This window comes from Castor canadensis, chromosome 8 (assembly GCF_047511655.1).
Source record: "Castor canadensis chromosome 8, mCasCan1.hap1v2, whole genome shotgun sequence".
NCBI lineage: Eukaryota > Metazoa > Chordata > Mammalia > Rodentia > Castoridae > Castor > Castor canadensis.
The window spans coordinates 21,819,561-21,839,839 of record NC_133393.1 but is presented as its reverse complement, the minus strand read 5'-3'; the positions used below and the strand labels follow the sequence as shown (position 1 = coordinate 21,839,839).

Sequence of the window (20,279 nt, the reverse complement as noted above, 5' to 3'; positions counted from 1 at the left end):
GGGTAGAGGGGAGGGGAAGATTCATTGTGTTTGGAAAGGGGATAGAATGAGAGACCGGTTGGAAGCACTGGAACACTTTATTCCGACACCACTAGACCTGTTCTCCCGATCGCCGGGCGGACGACCGTCCTGCCCCTCAAAGGTCCTTAAGCCGCGCCGCCGCTTCCTTGGTCGTGTCCAGCAGCTGTTTGCTGAGCGCCCTCCAGTGGGCGCCAGGCCCTGTGCTGGCGCGTGGCGTCCAGCGGAGGACAGGCGGCTTGTCCCAGCCCTCGAGTCGGGGAGGGAGACAGGCATTTAACGATTCACACAATCACGTAATTACAGCTTTGGTGACCCGCATGAGAGTGACACGTAGCAGGCCCAGGGAAGTTACGAGGCCGACCCGGGAGGGGGAGGGTGGAGCAGGTAGGGGGACAGAGCGTCGGGATCCCGGAGGCAGGCCAGGCGTTTGGTTCCTTGGAGGAAAGGCCTAGTTGTCGTCTGAGAGGAGGACAGGGGAGCATCCCAGGGCTAAATAGGTAGGCAGTGGTCGGGTGCGAGGGACACACAGGTCGGGCCAGGAGAATGAATTTGGCCCTAGAACAGCGGTTCTCCACGACTGTTCTCTTAGAGGTCTCCAGGACTTTTCCCTAACAATGTTAAGATATTACTTGCCTTTTTCGTTATAATTCTATGAAGAGTGTACAAGTGGAGTTTCCCAGAAGCTATATGATGTGTATTGACACCATGACTCTCAATGAAGAGAATGTGTGCTTGTGTGTTCTGGTGTCTCAAGTTTTGGTAAATAAATATCAGTAGTTAGTATAACCCACATAACAAAGCTTTTTAGGCTGTCTGATAATTTTTAAGAAGTCCTGACCGGAAATTTTGAGAACCACTGCCGTAGAGCCATAAGATGTTTTTTTTTAAGAAAATAAAATTTCAGCCACTGAGTGGAGGAAGTTTCAAGGCAGTAGGAGCAGATAATGAGTACTGTTTCAGGGAGCTACTACAGTAGCTTGGGCCAAAGATGATGATGGTGTCCACAGGATGGTGTGAGTGCCTTCACTGTGTTTTCTGGAAGAGAAGTAAGAAGGAAGTGAGGGATTAGGGGCTTTAGGAGTTAGGGTGAGGTGGGCGTGGTCAATCCAGAAACAACACTGTGAGCACAGAGAGTGGGAGAAGGATGGGGCTAACGTTTTCTACCTGCCAGATGCTGTGCTGAGTATTTTATCTCTTGCATCTTCTAAAAGAGAATATGCTATTTCCTTTAAGCCTCCTAGCAGTCCAACGTGATAGCCACCGTATTGGTGGCTGCTGAGCATATGTGAGCATATGTGGCTGCTGAGCATTTGAAATGTGGCTAGTCTGAATTTAGATGTGCTGACAGAAGCTAGGGATATAGCTCAGTGTTAGAGTAGGACTTGCCTAGTATGTTCAAGTCCTTGGGTTTAATCTCCTGGAGGGAGGGAAGAAGGGAAGGAGGGAGGAGAAGAAAGAAAGGGAGGAAGGAGTTGTGATGACAATAAACACTTGCTTGTGAAGATTTAGGAAAAAAAGACTATGGGATCAACCCAAGTGCCTCATGCCTGCAAGCATGCTAGGCAAGCACCCTATCACTTTATCCCAACTTTATAGTGTCTTACATTGTTTATATGTTAAAATGACAATATTTGAATATATAAGATTAAATATATTATTAAACTAATTTGCCTGTTTACTTTTTTTTGAGACAGGATCGCTACAGCCCAGGTTGAACTCAGGATTCTTCTGCCTCAGCCTCTCAAATGTTGGGATTATAAGCATGTGACACCATGGCTGACTTTTTAAAGTCCCCATACCCAAAGAAACTGAAATGAAGATCAGTAGCACGTTCAAGGGACATTACAGTTAGGATGTAGGGCAGGATTTAATCTAGGTCTGTGTGAATTCTAAGTTGATCTGCCCTCCACACCAGCAGCCTCTCCCTCCATGACTGATGAGTTGGGGAAGGGTTGAGAAGGGAAAGATAAGGAGAAGTGGAGCATTGTTACCTTCTCTTTCAAATCCTTGCAAGTGGTCAGGTAGGCAACTGTGGAAAGATGGAGAGAGAATGGGATGTGGGGGTGATCTAGAGAAGGCAGAGGGATGAGAGTCGGCATCTGGGAGTAGGTGGGGACTGTCTCCTGGAATTGAGAGTCATGGTCAAGAGTAGGGTTCACACTCACCAACCCAGCCCAGCACCTTGACTAGTCCGAGGAAGAGAAAGGCAGACAGGAAGAGGCCTATGCCATCCTCTAGTGAGGGCCCAGAGAAACCTAGAAGGTAGAAGGAGTGAGAGTGCGTGAAGTGTTTCCCAAAGTGCCCCCCCCACCCCCAGCTCCATGGCACTTCTGGTTCTTACCTACCACCTCCAGGGTGACCTCCACACTGCGCCCTGAGGCAGGCAGGCTGGAGTGGTAAACTCGACAGGCATAGCGTGCCCCATGCTGCTCGGTGGTGACCGGAGGTGGCTGCAGGTACCCCAAGAGGCTGACAGAGCCATCAGAGTGGTGGCGGAGGGATGAGAGCCACTTTTGCCCCTCAGCCTTCCGAGAGCCGCCCTCTGGGCCACCTCGGAGCTCCCACTCCACCTCTAGACCCTCAGAAGGGTAGAAGTGGTTCACATGGCAGAGCAACTCTGGGGGTGTCTTCCCTGGGGCAGCCCATACAAGGGGTGCTGGCGTTAGGGACACTTTAGGGGACTCTGGGGAAAGAATAGGAAAGAAGTTTGAATGACTCAATTCACAGCATCTGCCCTCAGTTTGCCCTCTGGCTTTCTCACAGCATGTGGGTGGAGTTCCAAGGATGGAGAACTCATTGTCTCCCCATTGGTGCTTCACAGAAATCCCCATGCCAAAGTCCCTCAGATTCCCAGGGCCTCTCCACCTCTCACATTACCCCTCACTCAGGCACCCTCTTCATCATCTTCACTGTATCATGGTATTCTTCTACCCCTAGAAACTTCTGTCCCCCACTTACTGTACACAGAGAGCTCCAGATCGACTTGTCCTTGCAGGTATGGTAGGTGTACAATGGCCAGATACGTGCCCTCCTGAAAAGGTTGCACTGCAGGCAGCCAGATGGTCCCATTCCCAGTCCATGGGCCCCATGGCTCATCATCATCCCAAGCTGCAAAAGCCACTGCCCCCTCTTGGGTCGCTGGTATCTTCCCACCTAGACCAGGAGTTGCAGCCAGGAGAAGGTGCCCCTTACCCAGGTGCTGGCGTCGCCACTCCAGCCCAAAGGGAGGGGGACCTGGGGCCAGAGATGAAGCAGCCTCAGGGGTGGGGGGCATGTAGGAGAAGCTCAAGTCCAGCACTGCATCTTGTCCCATTTGGATTCGAGGGCCAGGTGTGTGAGTAAGGACAGTCAGTACCACTGGGAAAGAGTGGAATGGGAGGAAGACAGACATGGGAGAGAAAAAGGAGAAAAAATGGAGAGAAATGAAGTTAAAGGGTGGACCAAACTCCAATTTACTCACCCTTCAGAAGACACCTCATTACTGTTACACCATCTCTGAGTCCTATTTGTACATCCCTTTGCACTGAGAGCCAGTGTGTCTGAGTGAGCAGAAAGGTGTAGGAGTGGAAAGGGCAGTGAGGGCTGCAATCTTTGAAGTCTGCTCTGATGATGCTGCCCATGTGTGTGTGGTGTGTGCTGGGTGGTTGTACATTGTGGCATATATAAAAGTTCTTAACAATATATCAAATATATCATACTTGAACTCACCCCCTCCACCACCACCACTCGACTTTTAATGCTGGGGATCAAACCCAGGGCCTCAAACATGGTAGGCAAGCTTTCTATCACTGACCTACATCCCCAGCCCCTCCTAATCTCTAAAATAGGGATGATAATAAGCATACCTAACTACCAGAGTTTTGTTCAGGTTAAATTATTTAATACCTGTTGCTACACAAATCTGTTCAGTTCCTGATTTTAGATAACAAGACATCTATATCTGAAAGGTACTTAGAACATGGGAATTCTACAAAAAGTGTTTGCTGTGATTGCACCTAACAGTGCGTCAGACTGACTTATGTCCCAACCAACTCAACAGCATCCCTGCCAACATTCCCGAACTCAACTCCAATGCCCACCTCTGTATTTGATGAATGGTCATCATCAGCCTCCCCTCCCCTTCCCCAGACACTAAGGCAAACACCTGGAGTCATTCAAACTCCTTCCTGTTATTAATTCAACACATATTTATTGAACATCTAGGCTGTTCAATGCATATTGATAGGACACAGTGATTAATCAGATAGGCAGTCTATGCTTATCAAATTGCTTATAATCTAATGAAGAACAAGTAAATTAACAAAAATAACATGCTATGTACTATCCCCACCAAGCCCTAAAACATAACATCTATTTCCAACTCAGGTTGACCTCAACCTACATTTGGACAATTAAAACAGCCTTCTCACTGGTCTCCTTGCCATGAGTCTCTCCTTCAATTCTTCCTTCACACTATAGGCAGTGTGGCTGGCTACAAATCTGATCAGGTCACTTGCCTAATTAAAATCCTAACTGCCACCTGGGCATGGTAGCACATGCCTGTAGGCCTGGCTACTCGGGAGTCTGAAGTAAGAGGATCATTTCTGCTTAGGATTTCAAGTTTGGGACTAGCCTGGACAACACAATGAAATCCTGTCTCAAAAGACAAAAAAAGATGAAGGAGAAGATGAAGAAAAGGCAGCAACAGCAGCTACCAAAGAAGACAACAGCTAAAGGCACACAGCACACAGGCTGGAGCTAGATAGTGTAGGTTCAATTTTTATTTTAGACAAGTACTGGGGTTTGAACTCAAGGCCTCATGCTAGGCAGAGGTGCTCTACCACTTGAGCCACACCTGCAGCCTCCAACCTAAGTTCAATTTTAAGTCCTACTTTTTATAAACTGTATGTTCTTGGGTAGATAACTTAATTGCTCTGTGTCTCAGATTTCTTCATTTGCAACATGACAATTGAATAAATAAGATTATGCATATACAGAAGATGCTTGATAAATGTTAGTTACTATTTTCATTATCTTCATCATTGTCATGGACTTGCTGGGTATCTTGGGAAAAATCACTTTTAGTCTGTATTTTCCTCACTTAGTCCCATTACCAATTTTTTTTTTTTTTTTTTTTTGCCACACTGGGGTTTGAACTCAGGACCTGACACTTGCTAGGCAGGCACTCTTACTGCTTGAGCCACTCCACCAGCCCTTTTTTGTGATGAGTTTTTCAAGATAGGGTTTGGAGAACTATTTACTGGCTTTGAACTGTGATCCTTCTGATCCATACCTCCTGAGTAGCTAGGATTGCAGGTGTGAACCACCACTGCACTCCCACCCCCACCCCTTCCATTACCAATTCTTGGTAAATAAGAGGCTTTTTGGAAAAATGGCTCCCTCTTAAAAAAAAAAAAAAACTTCTCAGACTTCATTATCATCTGTAGAATACAGCCCAGTCTTCAAGATAACCATGCCACCAAACCACTTTACTAGAGTTCTTGTACCCTAAAAAAGTTACATACAATCCTTTTCTTGTGCCTAATAGAAGCACTAATCATCAGGCATCTCTTTGCTTTAGTCATGTGGTTCCTTCAGTTTACAGTGTCCTTCTCATTTTCTTCCTCATCTAAATGTTCCACGTCCTCCAAGGTCAGTTCCATTGCTACTTCATTTCAGAAATGTCTGAGTGATCTTTTTTTTTCTTGTCATATTCACTTACTTGTCTTGGGGCTGGCTAAGTAAGCACTCTACTTCGATACATTCCCAGCTCTTTTGTGTATCTTTAACATTTTTCATAACAATATTGTAAAAGAATGGTGAGAATTAAACATTACACATTAAGAAATTATATTTCAGGCTATGTAGCTCAGTGGTGGAGCACTTGCCTAGCATTGGATGCCCTGGGTTGGATTTCCCAGCATTGGAAAAAAAAAAGCATATCTGTAAGAGTTACTTTATATAAGTGTATATTAGCAAAATTATCAATGATCTCACTTTTTTCATTTATAGTTTTACATCAAAGCAACAGCTTTCATTAAGTCCCTAATTAAGGAGAAATGTTTGACAAGGAAGATAGAACATAGTAACTTGCTTTTACCCCAGTGGTCTGTGAGATGCAATCTTCCCACCTGGGCAACCCCTGGGCCCCCTATCTGTATTTCCTCCATAGGCACCAGTTTGTTTGTTTATTTATAGACAGAGTCTTACTGTGTAACCCAGTAAACTGGGTTTAAACTTTTGATCCTCCTTTCTCAATATCCTGAGTGCCGAGATTACAGAAATGTGCTATCATGCCTGGCTCAGGCTTTGGTATATTTTAGAAGCTTCTAAACAAGATTCTTAGTTGCAGCCCGGTCTAAGAACTACTGGGCCCTAACTTGTTCTTAATGCTAGTAAATATTTATTGAATCTGGGTAAATTAATACAGTAGCTCCTGAGATAGTCACAACAATGGAGAGGCAGCTGGGAAATAATATCTACTTTATAGTTGCAAAAACAGACTCAAAGAGAGAAGGACATTCTGACCACCACCTCACAGTGAAGCCAGCTCGAGGAAATATTCCTCTGGTGAGAGCTGCTGTCCCCACAACAAGCAGTGTTCCTTTGCCCGGGCCCTGATCCTGACCAGGGAACTAAGAATGGAAGTGTGTTAAGCACAGAGAGTTTCAGAGTCCATTCTCCTGGTCCTGTGGGTGATTCTGAAAGATGAAGGAAAAGGGTACAGGGGACAAAAGGGTGCAGGGACACGGTTTGGGCTCCTGCTATCTACCAGACTGTGTTTATATAAAATTGAGGGAGACTGACAGAAGTCAAGGATTCTCTCTGCCTATATCTGGCCTCCACAACAAGAAGTGAGAGCCTCTAGATATCCAGGTTGGATCAACCCCATTTCAGCATTATTCACCCATTTCCTCCCTGTGCCCAGCAAAATGGACACTCAAACTTTGCAGAAGGAAACATCCAGTCTCCCACCAGGTCCCTTCCGCCATCTAGAGCCCACTGTTTTCAAACCATAAAGAGTGAGCTCATGCCCGCGCATCTTAGGAAAGCAGCTGTAAGGGAAGGTAATAAATGTGCTTTAGTGTAAGATCTGTTGCTTTGCTTATAGCCACAGCGCCAGTGTGGGTTTGGGTGAGGTTCGAAGTCTGGTTTTTGAAACAGGGTGAACTGCAAAGGTGAGAGATACAAGATACAGAGCTAGAAGAAGTAGAGGAAAAAAAATTCCAGAATTCCAGCTTCTGAACCACTCCCTACCCCATCACCTTAAACGTTTCTCAAGGTCCAGTCTCAGCAAAGCCCCGCCCTTCGGAGGACCAGGAAGCCCCGCCCCCAAACCACTGTTTTACAGTTCAGGCTACAAGAAGAGGTAGAGACACATTAATTCTAGCCGAGTGCCACGCTTAACAAAAAGGAAACTGAACCCGATTGGAGAAATGACTTGCTCAAGTCCATACAGGGAGTCGCTGGCTGATCTGGACCCATCCATCTCTATCTCCCTTCCCCAGTACCTGTTGCCATGGTGATGAGAACAGGCTCCTGCTGAGGCTCCGGCTGTTGTCGTAAGAGGCTGGAGAGGCTGAAGACCGAGCTAGATATGCTGACCATGAGCCAAGCCCCGTCCAGGGCTCGCGGACACCTCTGCTCCGGTGTCAGGCTTCTGGCCCAATTCGCAGAGGCGGGAAGCGGAATGAAGCTGCTCAACTCGCAGTGTGGTGCGGCGGCGTCCCGGGGGTATCGCCTGAAGGCAGACCGCAGGGTGCCCGCGGGGTCTGTGGGAGCGGAGAAGGGAGTACAGCTGTAGAATGACCGCCGGGAAAGGGGCTGGAAGGGAGCGTTTGGGGAACTTCAATTGCAAGACCACCCCGTACTGAGCTTAGCGGTAATTCTGACTCATTTTCAGAGTGGGAAACTGAGGCCTATGGTCACTCAGTGTGAGATTGAAAGAGAAGGGGCTGCTCCTTCTCTCCGGAAAAATAAAAAGTTTGTAAAGCGGGGTTTTCCATGGAGGGAGTTGGGGAGAGGGATGAGTCCCAGAAGACTCACCGTCCACGCTGAGGTAGAGCTTAGGGTCAAGGTCCGGTCGGGGCGGCGGTCCCCCCGGTCCCGGGCGCAGAAGCAGTGCGGCGGGTTTCATGGCCAGACTACCCCTGCCTGCATCCTCCACGAACCAGCACTCAATGGCTGCGGGTCCTGCCGAGACGACGTTCACTAGGCCTGGGGGAAAGGGGCGCCAGTGACTGGGAGGCCAAGATGTGGAGTTACCCTCCCCACGGCGTCAGACGCCGGCTGGGACCACGTCTCTCCGTTTTTCCTCCACCCGGATCCTGAGTGAGAAGTCCCAGGGTTAGCTCACCCAAAGCCACAGAGAGGAGCAGGGACAGGGACTTCATGGCGCTGAGATCTTCTCTACCCTGAAGCCTCCTCTTCCCCCTTTCACTTTCACTTTCTTTCAAAGGCCAGCAGGAGGGGCACAGGAAATCCCCTGCTCTGGATAGGTGAGGGGACGTGGGAGGCGTGCGCGTTGCCCAAGAGCCGTGCAGGGATCCCGAACATCCTTTCCAGCTCTCTTTGGCACCTGCCACGCCCCCCTGGACCACCCGGCAGCACCAATGCCCTTCCCATACCTAGGCTTCGCTTCCGGTTTCCTTCCCGCAGCCTAGAACCTTACTCCCAATTTCCCCAACCTGTGCCAGGTCCCCAGCAAACACAGAGGGGTTGTCAAGAAGCCAAGTGAAGTAACCAATAAATATTTTAATCACTGTTAAAATATTAAAACCTGTACTACGATTTAGTCCCTTGTCTCCACCCACTCCCTCCTGAAAATCGAATTGGGGATCCCCATGGGAGGCATGTGAGATAGTATAGAAACAGGTGCACATCCTGCAAAAGGGGATAGGTTCTAGGACAATAGTGAGACTCTAAGGCCTCATCCCCACAACACGAACACAGACTTCAGACACAGACTACAACAACCTGATTCCAGGATACTCAAAACATTCCCTCCTCCCCCCACCACCATGTTCACCCTACTCTGTGGAGCCAGGGCTTTGGTGTACCCATCAGAGGGGAAAGTCTTACTTAGTTGGAAAGATACTTTAAGAGGAAGGAAGGGGCCGAGGAATGGAAGGGGCTGGTGATGCTGCTGCTGGGAGACTGATTCTCACTGGCCCGTCTCCAGAGTATGTACAAGTCCATAAAGATAAAGGAAGACAGCTAGGTGTGATGAGAGAAAACCCAGGGACCACAGCACCCCTAGAAAGTGCTTCCTATTCCCTGTTCTCCAAAAGCTACCTCAACTGCCTAACTCTTCAGTTTGTTCCTCCACCCCCATTGAAACCCATCTCCACCTTGTGGACACTGGGTGGGGACCAGACGCGTCTGCTGGACGGGGGCGTAGCCCCATTCGCCTCATCGCCACTGCCCCCGCCTGCTCCGGAGGACTCTCTTTTGGGCTGCAAGGCTGGCCCAGCGGGCGCCCCGGGTCCGGGTCCGGTTCCGGGTCCAGCCCCGCCCCCGCCCATTCGGTGCCGGCGCTCACAGTGTCCCCGGTGACGCATGAAGCTGTCTCGCCACATGAACTTCTTGGCGCAGACGCTGCACTCGTAGGGCTTGAGACCTGTGTGCGTCTTCATGTGCTCGGTCAGATGGTGTTTCATCTTGAACTTCTTGTTGCATACGGGGCAGTCGAAGGGTCGCAAATTGAGATGCATGTTCACGTGCCGGTCCCGCATGCTCTTGTGGGAGAAGGCCTTCCCACAGTGGCACAAAAAAATCTTATTCCCTTCCCCACTTCCGGTCCCTCCAGGGGCCCCGCCAGCAACACCAACGCTACTGGGTACGCCCAGGCCCCCCGCTGATGTGCCTCCCAGGGTCACCGCCCCATGTTCTGCTTGGTTCCCTGGTGGCGGGCCTGGAGCCTGGGAGGAGGAAGAGGAGGAGGAAGATGAAGACGATGGGAAGACCAGGATTTGGTTGCCCTGCATGTCCAAGGGCAGAAGGGGACGTGGAGGATGAGTGGGGGCATAGGAGGAAGGGGTGGGCCCCCCTGATTCATCAAGCCCTCCCCCAGGACCTCCACCTTCATAGTGGCCAAAGTCATTGGAAGACTCACAGAAGTTGACCTGCTCCTCCCCCTTGTCTGGAGGTTCAGTCAGTGTCCGAACATCACTGATACTGAGAGTAGCCTCAGGTCCTCCCCCTACTCGAACCCCAGAGCCACCCCCCAGCTCCTCATCCTCATCATCCTCACAGGTTAACACCAGATCTTCCTCCTCTTCTTCCTCCTCTAGATCTGGGTCTTGGGGAACCAGAGATGCTGGTGTGGGGCAATTTCCACCCCGCTTAACATATACCCAGTGTTTCTGTGGCATGATGCTGGCAGGTGTGTAAGTAGGCCGCCGGAGCCCAGCCCCAGGAACGACTGCCCCCCTCTCATCCCCACCATCATCACACAGTTCATCTGCCTCCAGAAGTAGTTTCCCAGAAGTGGCACCCCCACTACCGACCACTGGGGCTGTGAATACAGGGCCACCTCCTCTCCGCTCCCCACTGCCCACTGCAGAAGCTACGAATGTCTCTTGGGAAGAAGATGAAAAATCAGTGGACTCCCTCGGGCTGAAGTAGTTGCTGCTGCTGGGAGACTGATTCTCACTGGCCCGGCTGGAGGTATGGGAACGCACTGAACCCATGGCAGGGGCCACAGTGCCCCCACTCCCTGATGGGACGCTGGTACCAGGGACAGTAACAGAGGTGGCTGCAGCAGTAGTGATGGTGGTAGCGGCTGAGGCTCGGCCCTCTCGGAGGAGTTCAGTGCACTTGTCCACAATGTGCCACATTTGGAGCACAGACCCCACTGTGAGGAAGTTGACAATGTCAGCAGCAGCCATGCTGAGGCGGCCAGTGTAAGCAGATGCCAGGACAGTCTCAAAGGCACCTGGGTCCATGACACTGGGCAGTGAGATGGAGGTCATGCCCTTGAGTAGGACCTGGTCATGGAAGTAAGGAGAAGAAGCAGCCAGGACAGCCCGATGAGCCCGAAACTCCCGTCCCTGCACTCGGATGGACACATCACAGAGCTGACCCTGCAACCGCTGTTGATTAAGGGACTCCAGGAGGGCACTGGTCACCTCAGGGAAGGACACGTGTACCACCGCAGCTGCTGGCAGGGGCAGTGGGGGTGGGGCCAGCGACAGAGGCAGGGGGAGTGCCGCCCCACTGGGCGACATAGGAGATGGCTCCATGTTGTGGAGAGAGGGGATACCCCCCCAGCCACAGGAACAAAGGAAGGAGGAGGGCGGCCGGGGGGGTCTCTGGGAAAAAAAAAAAAGAGAAGAAATGGTAACATTTTGTAAAAACACATCCCATTACAGTTTAAAAAGCGTATTCACGCCAGTCTTCTAAGTAACTCCCCACAACAGGATAAGTATGCTTCTCGGCACCATTTGACAGATGAGGAAACTGAGGCTGAGAAAAACTGAATCATTCAAGGTCATACAGCTATTAAAGGACAGCGTCGGCAAACAGGTGTTCTGACTCCAAGTTTAGTGTTCTTGGATGTTAGAAATAAGGCGTTCTTAGGGAGTAGGTGTCTCCCCTTGGAGCCACACCCTATTTACCATTTGCCTGAGAGCCTGGCTTTCCAAAATTTATCTTTTTGGAGTTTTGCACCCTTTTCTTGGGAGGGGGACTAATCTGCTCGGCTACTGAAAACCAGCCCTGGCTCCATCTCCTCTTCGGCTATGCCCCCAAGCTGTCTCACAGACCACGCCTCCTTTGCCCCCAGCACACCAAGCCCCGCCCCCACCAAGACCCTCCTTGTGCTCCGCCCTCCAGGTCCTTTCGACCCCGCCCCTTGTCTACCCCCGCCCTCACCGGACCCCGCCCCCCCGCTCCACCCCAAGCACTACCTCAGCCTCTTCTCCCACCCGGAAGGCGCCCCCCAACCCTGCGCGTCCCCGCTTACCGGGCCGCGCGCCCCGGGGCCCCCCCCGCCCCTCACTCGGCGGCCAGAGCTGCAGCCTGGGCCCCTCCCGCCGCCATCTTGCGCCGACTCCCTCCGCCCTCCGCACTCGCTCCGCCTCCTGAACCTCCGACTTTAAAGGCACAGGAGGACACCCCGCCCGTGCCCTTGGGTAATATTCGGCCGACATAATCACTTCTCCTTTAAAAAACCGTAGCATCATTCCATCTTAAAGGTACCAGGTCCCCTCCTTCACTGACTAGTTAGGTCTTGATTTGGCCGAAACCTTCTTTCCCCTTTAATTCTGTAAGCCTGCCTTTTCCCACTGGCGACGGGTCCTGGCCTTAGCTCCTCACACTCCGTCCTGAGTTGTGGCCATTAGCTAGCTCGTGGGATCTTAATAGCTCCTGTCCCAGCTTCTGACGATCCTCCTGAAGCCCCGCCCTGTTCCTCCGGGCCTGGATTGGCCAAATAACCTTGAGTCAGCCCCTGATTGGCCTTTTAACTCCTACCGCTTGAAGTGAGAAAGTAAGGCGCGTTAAGAGAGCTGAAGCTCTTAGGTGCCTGGTGGAGGATTCAAGGAAACCTCAAGAGAGGTGTCCAGGCTAGAAAGGTCAGATCGTTTTACCCCAGAATCTTGGTCAATCCTGATCCAGGGAACAGCTGACACAAAGGACAGCAAAAGGAAAAGACAGGAAAACAATAAGAAAAGACTTTTATTGTTTATTAACGTTTTTGTGTAAAACTTAAGCTTCTGGTTTTTTAAAAGAAAGACCACCAAAAAGGGATTAGCACAGTCCATCCCTTCTCAGTGGGATGGCTTCCCACCATCCTCCAAATGGTACCCCAAAACATTTTGGAGGCAGGGAGAGCAGGAGGCAGCTAATCAGAGTCTGAGAGCACGATGATCTCCTCTGGATCACACTGTGTGGCCACACTCATCTGCAGGGAAGTGAGAGAAAAAGAGTCAGAAGTCTAGAGTACAGGTGAAGGAAAAGAGGAAAGAGTTTAAAAAGACCATAAATTTAGGGTGGGAAAAAAGCAAGAGGGAAGATGTGATGGATGCAATATTGAGACAGAGTCTAAAACAAGAGAATGAAAAACAACTGCCTGCCCCTTCTCCTCCTTACCTTGTAAGCACTGGGCCGGGGAGGTTGAAACTGGGGGATTTGGGACAACCGAGCTGGAGAAGGGCTGCAAAGGGAGCTGGTCACCAGACCATGACTGGGAGAGTCCACCCTTGTGGAGGAATCAGCAACTGGGGCCATGGAAGCCAAGGGGGAATGTGGACTGGGTAGAGTACATATCTTCTCCCCATTCTTCTCATGCACTGCCCTTTGCCTTTCCACATAGCTGAGAACAAAACATAAATGCAAGGAGGGGTATGAGGAGCCTGAGGCTGGAGAGAGAATCCAGTCCCTCCCAGCAGACTCAGTCCCTCAAGGCTCCTTCAGAAAGCCCCCTGAAATCCCTTCTTGGCTTCCCTCTGCCTCCTCTTATTGTTACCCATTTCCTAATGGTCCTGATCCTGTTTGCTTCTCCTTCCGAGGTTTCTTGCAGGGGGGACTGGAATCTCTCCAAGTGTGAGGAGAGACACCTCCATTGAAGGATGTGGAGGTGACCATGGATGCTCCATTCTCCAAAACAGTGGTGAGGGGATCTTCTGACTGCTTCCTGGAAGAGGAAATGTCCCTCTCCTCAGGGGAAGGGGTAGTATCCACGGGCAAAGCTTCAATCTCTAGCTCAAAGAGCTGAGACTCAGGACTCTCTTCCTCTAGGGGCAACTCTTCAAACTGTTCTCCAGTGCTTTCAGCATCTGTGCTGGAGGGGTCCCGGGGTTCTTCCAACAGTGAAGCTGGAGACACCGTGAGTCCTTTGTTTTGATGTTCCCCTGAAGACCTGCTGATTCGTTTGTCAGGTTCCAGGTTCTTTTCAGTGGAGATCTGTGGTGTGGACATAGGGCTATTGTCTCCACTGTCGCCTGGGAAAGAAGAAAAGAGAGGGATGGCATGAGGACTGGGATGGTGGATATTGCTGCAAAGAAACGAGGAGTAAGAGGAGGAAGGAAAGATTCTCAACAGGTGGCTCATGCTCAACAGAACTGACACAAGGAGAATGTTCCTCTTACATACCTCCTCTCTCCTCCTCCTCTTCTTCATCGTCCCCCTGACCTTCCTGTATTTGTTCTAGATCCTCCTCCTCCTCAGAATCTGTGGCCTCATCCTCTTCCTCCTCGTCCTCCTCTTCCTCCTCGTCCTCATCATCATCACTTTCCTCATCATCTTCATCATCAGTCTCAGCCTTGGAGGTAGGAGGGCACTCCTGGGATGCCATTCCACTAGGGCCCTGGGGGACACAAAGGAGTTTCTGTAAGGAATCTCTTGCCCCAGAGGATTTGGTTCTTACATTCCTTCTATATCCTCCCTCATTAACCACCCTGAAATCCCTGGTTGCCAGTGTAGGGGGAGGACAAAGTCTCTCTGAAGGGTGTATCCCTTCCACACCTCACCAGAATCCAAGGAAGCTTTGGGGGGTTCTGCAGAGTGGGAAGAGGTGCCCTGGGGGAGCCGGGCTCTTCTCTTCTGTCTCTCTCCCTCCTCACTTTTGTCTTGCATCATTGCATATTTGGAGATGACTTCATCTAGCCGACTCATGGCCAAGCTCCGGTTTTCTCGAAGTCGCCGGGCCAATGCAGGATCTGATAGTGCAGGGTCAATGCCTATGTGGGAAAATACAGTCAGAGCACTAAGATATAGTACTAGCACTCAGCTCAAACCCTAAAAGGGACTAGAGGGATGATCCCTCCACCACACATTCAACCTACAGGGTCATTGAAGGACAGCCCACTAACCTCCTACCTGGCCTATAGTCATCTGTGAGGTGGCAGCCAAAGTTGTAGATGAGATCAAGGTGGCGTCGCTCCTGTAACCTGATACCCACATCCCGGAAGGCATCCTGAGCCATGAGCTGGAGCTGTTGTCGGGGAAGGCCAAGACTGTGTCGGGCAGCTGCCTTCTCTACAGCTCGAAGCACATCTCCATAGTCAGGAAAGGTATCAGGCCCTGGCTTGTTGATGAGCCGCTCAATGCGCCTGTTAACTTCTGGGTAGCGTGTACCCCGGTAGGGGATGCGCTGCTCTATGACACGGCCAGTTAGGGAAGAGCAGTCCTTCAGCTCACAAAGACGCCGGAAAAGGCGGATCAGCTTCCGCTTCAACCGGGCCTCCTGCAGATATGTAGAGTCTGGGTCATCTAATTCTGACAGATCCAACTCCTTCTCTTGCAGCCGTCGGATCTCTGCCACATAGAGTGCCAGCAGCTGCTCCAAGCGCTGGATCTGCCTTCGGGAACCACGGGTCCTTGGGGCCTCAGAGGCAGTGACTTCAGCATTCATAGAGCCTAAGGAGGGGTCTGTGGAAGGGTTATTCCCAGAGGGCTCACTGGGAGCGATGGCAGCGGGGGCCAGGTTCAGCTTCTTCTTGGCTGAGTGGGCCTTGAGAACAGTACAGAGCTCATTAATGTAGACATAGAGCTTAGCTGGCCGACTCTGGGCCCGAGAGAGGACCCGAGAAAGGATGTTGCAGAACTCCGCTGAGGCCAGAAATAGCGACTGGGCCCGCTGCTGGCGGTTATAGAGGAATGGGACCACCTCAGGGTGGTCCGATGTCTGTGCCTTACACAGTTCAAGAAACTGGAGGGTTCAGGGGAAGGGAGGGGGAAAGGACAAAGGAAGGGGTTGAGAGAAAAAGGTGAAGTGGGGTTAGTGGGGAAGACAGGACAGGAGAGCCAGTCAGGATCCCCCTCCCTGGGGTGCAAGTATCTTCTCCCCTAAAGCTCACCTCTTCAAACAGCTTCTCATTCTCCAACTTGTAGCATTTCTTGCCGCCAGAACTACTGCTTCCTCCCGGCCCATGGGGCTCAGAGGAGCCAGGGGCTTCTGCCCGGCGTAGGGCCGGACTGGGGGGTGAGTGGGAAGGCCCTGGCTGAGCAGGTACTTCATCTTCATCATCATCATCCAGCACAATGATGCTGTTAGCGGTGGCCATGGGGGGAATCAAAGCCCCCGGAGGGAGGAAGTGTTGGGGAATTCAGAATTCCTGCTGGAAGGGGATGGGGCCTCAGAATAGGCCCCTCCAGCATAGCCCCATCCCTTCAGCTTAGTTTCCGGTTCCCTTGGGTTTCCACACAGCCTGGTTCTGTCCGACGGTGTCCTCACTGCCTAGCTTCGGCAACTCCTACTTCTATGTGCTCTTCTGCCCCTTCAAGTGCGGGGTAACAAACCTCCCCAATACCTTAAGTCCCCACCCCTGCTCCACCCCCCACGTCCATTTCCGGTCTTTCAGTTGCATTTCCCCACTATTTCTCATATTTGCCAAGTTGGTTGTTACTCCCCATCCCAACTGCACCTCCCATTCCGGTCCCAAATTTCCGACAGGCCCTTCCACAGACAACACACCCCTGTGGGTGCCACTTCAGGTGTGTGCCCCCTCGCCCTCAAACACAGTAGGCCCACACCCCACCCCAATCACCACCCCAACTCCGAGACGCTCTGAGGAGAAAAGGTTCCCTCACAACAACGCATTCCCTCTTCCCCTCCCGGAATTTTCTCCGTATCTCGCCCTGTGATGGGCTGCCTCAAACCAGGACATTAGGTTGGAGATTTTTCACCTCAAGTCCCCTCCCTCTTACCCACCCCATTTTCCCCATTCTCTCGGCGACTTGTGTTCGACTGCGAGCCCCAGCTTGACTCTCCTAATTCCTCTCGGGTCCCAACATCGGGCTGGGCCGGGCCGGCACCTGAGCTTCCCGCCAAGTCCCCTCCCCCAGTTCAGCCCCCGGCCACCCCACTCCCATTCAGGGACAGCAAGGTACCACAGCTTGCCCCTCAGACTCAGCGCTGAGGTTTCCCGAACACCTCAACCTCGATATTCCCACCCCCACTTTTGCTCCCCGCACGGTCCGGCCCCCACCTCAGAAACGGTCTCTCGAGGCGACCCTCGCCGCTGATTTCAGAACCTCGCATGGTTCCCTCCGCCTTCCTTCCCCCCTCCCACCGCAGGCCCCACTACGGACCGGAAGTCAAAGAGTTTCCGCCTACTTGCGCCTAAGTGCGGCCATATCATCGTACGGAATCGACTCCTGTGACCGGAAGTGGCGTTGGGTCCGCCCCCATAGTCTGCGGCTTCCTTCTCTCTGACCTGTACGGGCTGGTTTGTCCCCGCAGGGCGTTCCAGAGTATCTAGGGTGCGCCATTTTGCCGTACGGCACTGGCTTCACGGGGACTCGGGCTGACAGACGACGGAGCTCTTTTCACCCGCGGCTCCTGAGATTCGGCCAATCAGAAACTTTCCGCCTCTCCAACCGCCCGCAAATATCCTATGAGGAGGACTGAGCCACCTTTCCAAGGCGGGGAGGTTGGAGGGGGAAACGAGCAGAGTGGATAAGGAATTGGGATCTCTAAGACTGTGCAGGGCTTTGAGGGAGGGCAAGAGTGTCTTTAGAGGGAAATAAAATCTTTCCTTTACCGGGCTGTTGACAAGCCCTCCGGCCTTGCTTTCTCCCACTGCTTCATGCCTTCCCTCCGAGGGCGGCGCGCGGCGCGCCGCTGTCCAGCAGCTACCTCTAACTGCTGGTGGCCACGCCGCCGCACTTAGAAATCACAGAAACGAGCACGACGCGCTGCACGAATGTGTTATTATTGCTACTGTGGATGCTTTGCCGTTCGAGCTGCACCGAGGAACTTAGTGACCAAGCGAGCCGGTGGGAGCCGAGGAGCCAGCCGCGCTTTATCGTGGGGTCCGGGCGGAGCGGGCGGCGGCGGGGGGGCTCGAAGAGGCCGCGTCGTCCCCTCTTCTGGGAGCGCTGAGGAAAGAACGAAGGGGGAGGAACCGACTGTGGCGCCCGTCTCCCCCGGTTTAGGGGGGCAACGGGGCTGGTGAAGGCAAGGCTGGGGCTGCAGGTGGGCTGACGGGGAAGCCAGCGGGTTAACCCTCTCCGGGTCGCTGAGATTCCCCTCCCGCATCCTTCCGTGAGAGGCGGCTAACTGGGGACAGAAAACTCCAAAGATGCTACTGGGACTTGAGAGATACGAGGGATGGAACTTCCAGATCCCAGTTTCCCAAAATGGGTCTTCCTGAGTAAATACCTATGGTAAAGGTATCCCCACCCTTCCCTTCCCTTCCCCATAGACTTTATCCCTCTTAAAAAAAAGAAAGAAAGAAAGAAAAAGAAACCCTGCCGGGCGCCGGTGGCTCACGCCTGTATTAGGAGGCAGGGATCAGGGGAATCGCGGTTCCAAGCCAGCTCCGGCAAATCTCGAAAATACCCAATATAGATTAGGGCTGGCAGAGTGGCTCAAGTGGTAAGCGTGCCTGCCTCGCAAGCATGAGGCCCTGAGTTCAAGATCCAGTTCCACCAAAACACACACACCCAATAAAAGGATAGGAGGAAGAGAGGAAAGGAAAGCTGTTATTATTTAAAAATGAATGGTGATGGGTTCCAAGTTATGATATTTTAATTCCCCTGTAGTTTCGAAAAAACGATTTATTTTAAAATGCAAATGTTTTCAGTGTGCCAGGAATTACATCCTTGAAACATTTTTATGATGAAAAAATTTAAACCTACTTAAAAATATATGTACTATCAAAGTAAAAAACTTCTGAACAGCAAAGGAAGCAAGAGAGAAAAGATATTCTGCAGAATGGGAGAAAATATTTTTGAACTTTTCATCCAACAAGGGATGACTATAGGCCAAGATGTAGAATCAACGTGGGTTCATCAATAGATGAACAGATAAAGAAAATGTGGTATATGTATACACAATATTATTCAGCCATAAAAAGGAATCAAACCCTATCATTTGCAGTAACATGGATGAAACTAGAGGGCATTATATTATGTGAAAAAAGCCAGGTGCAGAAAGACAAATACCACATGTTCTCAGTCATGTGGAAGCTAAAAAAGGTTGACCTTCATCTCAGGCTGAGAATGCAGCTCAGTAAGAAGCATATTAGGCCCTGGGTTTGATCCACAGAAAGGAAGGGAGGAGGGAAGGAGAAAGGGAAAGAGAACAGGGAGGAAGGGAGAGAGAGGGAGGGAGGAAAGGAAGGAAGGAAGGAAAGAAGGAAGGAAGGAGAGAGAGAAAAAGAAACTCATAAGAGGGTAGAATAGTGACTGCCAGCTGATGAGAAAGGGTTAAAAGCTACAAAAATACAGTTTGATAGGAAGATTAAGTTCTAGTGTTCTATAGCACAATAGGGTGATTACAGTTAATAATTACTTTATACTTCAAAATAGCTAGAAGGGGGCTGGAGGGCATGGCTGAAATGGTAGAGCACTTGCCTAGCAAGTGCAAGACCATAGGTTCAAACCCCAGTACTGCCAAAAAAAAAGCTAGAAGAGAAGACTTTGAATGTTCCCAACACAAAGAAATGATAAATGTTCAGGGTGATGAATATGCAACTGCCCTAATGTGTCATTGCACATGGGTCAAAATACCACACTGTACCAATGAATATGTACAAACATTTTGTGTCAATTTAAACATTTTTAAAATATGTGGAGTAGATATTTTTTCAAAATTACTACCCAGAGTATAGGTTCAGGTATTTTAGACTGCAGACCTAAGCTACACAGCCCCTGGCAGTCCATTTCCCCATCTCCCCCTCTCACCTCTGTGGCAAGGAGAGAGGATGTTTGTAAAAGATGATCACAACTCCAGCTCCTCCTCCTCCTGAGGAGTCCTCAAAAGCCAGTCCCCAAACTTTGCCCATGGTAGCGGCCACAGCAATTTATAAGCAGCCTCCAGCATCAGCAGTGACAGGAAGAACACCAGGAAGATAAGGAAGACCTTGTCCAAAGCTCGACGCAGGGGACCCCGAGGAGGAGAGGGACCCTGGGCAAATGCCAGGAACACATCCTCCTCATCCACACTGCCTTCCTCCTCTGCCATCTTCACCCACCATCTGACAGCTGCTGGATCAGTGGGACTGGGATGGAAGCCTGGCTCAGCATTGCCAGGATTAAGGGGTGTGACTGTGCTGAATCCTACACCTGCCTGCCCTGACCCTAATTCCAGCCCCCTAGGGAGAAGAGAGAAGAGCTGCTGAGCCTTGGGAACAATTAATCATCCAGTGCGAGGTGAAAGGCCTACGCTAAATGATACCTAAACTGTTCAGCTTGACCATAGTATAATGTGGGAGTTTGGATTCGAAAGGCCCAGCAGAGTGACAAACTGGAGCCGCCGGTCATTCTGGGTTTTTAGGCTCAAGGGTCACAGTGTTGGGCCCCTGCAGATAGTGAGCAGGTCAGTCAAGGAT

General features: G+C 51.1%; 4 protein-coding genes across 10 annotated transcripts; all 4 read right to left on the bottom strand.

Annotated features, from left to right (window-relative positions):
• Positions 1-58: 58 nt before the first annotated feature.
• Tapbp (TAP binding protein) lies at positions 59-8,596 on the bottom strand. Of its 3 annotated transcripts, XM_020164157.2 has the most exons (8): positions 8,357-8,596; positions 8,047-8,217; positions 7,512-7,772; positions 2,980-3,378; positions 2,363-2,704; positions 2,187-2,276; positions 2,013-2,050; positions 59-1,056 (listed from the first exon to the last, which is right to left on the bottom strand). In XM_020164157.2, the coding sequence occupies exons 1-8, from the start codon at positions 8,391-8,393 to the stop codon at positions 1,045-1,047; spliced, it is 1,350 nt and encodes a 449-aa protein (XP_020019746.2). In that variant the 5' UTR covers positions 8,394-8,596; the 3' UTR covers positions 59-1,044. The 3 variants fall into 3 exon arrangements, with proteins under 3 accessions (XP_020019746.2, XP_073938549.1, XP_073938550.1); XM_074082448.1 differs by lacking the exon at positions 2,187-2,276 and having other exon boundaries at positions 2,013-2,144; XM_074082449.1 differs by lacking the exon at positions 2,187-2,276 and having other exon boundaries at positions 2,013-2,144; positions 2,367-2,704.
• A 138-nt stretch (positions 8,597-8,734) lies between these two features.
• On the bottom strand, positions 8,735-12,058 carry Zbtb22 (zinc finger and BTB domain containing 22). Its single transcript, XM_020164156.2, has 2 exons — positions 11,966-12,058; positions 8,735-11,312 (listed from the first exon to the last, which is right to left on the bottom strand). Exon 2 carries the CDS (start codon positions 11,241-11,243, stop codon positions 9,312-9,314), a length of 1,932 nt encoding a protein of 643 aa, XP_020019745.1. The 5' UTR covers positions 11,244-11,312; positions 11,966-12,058; the 3' UTR covers positions 8,735-9,311.
• Positions 12,059-12,665: 607 nt separating this feature from the next.
• Positions 12,666-17,063, bottom strand: Daxx (death domain associated protein). Of its 5 annotated transcripts, none has more exons than XM_020164103.2 (8): positions 16,932-17,063; positions 15,801-16,058; positions 14,821-15,652; positions 14,467-14,681; positions 14,095-14,308; positions 13,469-13,943; positions 13,093-13,315; positions 12,666-12,904 (listed from the first exon to the last, which is right to left on the bottom strand). In XM_020164103.2, the coding sequence occupies exons 2-8, from the start codon at positions 16,005-16,007 to the stop codon at positions 12,845-12,847; spliced, it is 2,226 nt and encodes a 741-aa protein (XP_020019692.1). In that variant the 5' UTR covers positions 16,008-16,058; positions 16,932-17,063; the 3' UTR covers positions 12,666-12,844. The 5 variants fall into 5 exon arrangements, with proteins under 5 accessions (XP_020019692.1, XP_020019691.1, XP_020019693.1 ...); XM_020164102.2 differs by having other exon boundaries at positions 15,801-16,061; positions 16,932-17,056; XM_020164104.2 differs by having other exon boundaries at positions 14,821-15,454; positions 15,801-16,061; positions 16,932-17,056.
• A 2,606-nt stretch (positions 17,064-19,669) lies between these two features.
• Positions 19,670-19,912, bottom strand: Smim40 (small integral membrane protein 40). Its single transcript, XM_074081700.1, has one exon. It carries the CDS (start codon positions 19,910-19,912, stop codon positions 19,670-19,672), a length of 243 nt encoding a protein of 80 aa, XP_073937801.1.
• Positions 19,913-20,279: the final 367 nt, after the last annotated feature.

Excerpts from the sequence above, each read along its gene's own strand:
- Tapbp (XM_074082448.1), bottom strand. The coding sequence starts at position 8,393 with ATGAAGTCCCTGTCCCTGCTCCTCTCTGTGGCTTTGG. Across the intron at positions 7,773-8,046 it reads GCTCTACCTCAGCGTGGACG|ACCCCGCGGGCACCCTGCGG; the intron begins GTGAGTCTTCTG and ends CCGCTCCCACAG. Across the intron at positions 3,379-7,511 it reads TCTCATCACCATGGCAACAG|TGGTACTGACTGTCCTTACT; the intron begins GTACTGGGGAAG and ends ACTCTTTCCCAG.
- Zbtb22 (XM_020164156.2), bottom strand. The coding sequence starts at position 11,243 with ATGGAGCCATCTCCTATGTCGCCCAGTGGGGCGGCACTCCCCCTGCCT.
- Daxx (XM_020164105.2), bottom strand. The coding sequence starts at position 16,984 with ATGCGAGGTTCTGAAATCAGCGGCGAGGGTCGCCTCGAGAGACCGTTT. Across the intron at positions 15,991-16,931 it reads CTCGAGAGACCGTTTCTGAG|CATCATTGTGCTGGATGATG; the intron begins GTGGGGGCCGGA and ends CACCGCTAACAG. Across the intron at positions 14,309-14,466 it reads CTTCCTTGGATTCTGGTGAG|GGCCCTAGTGGAATGGCATC; the intron begins GTGTGGAAGGGA and ends TGTGTCCCCCAG.
- Smim40 (XM_074081700.1), bottom strand. The coding sequence starts at position 19,912 with ATGGCAGAGGAGGAAGGCAGTGTGGATGAGGAGGATGTGTTCCTGGCA.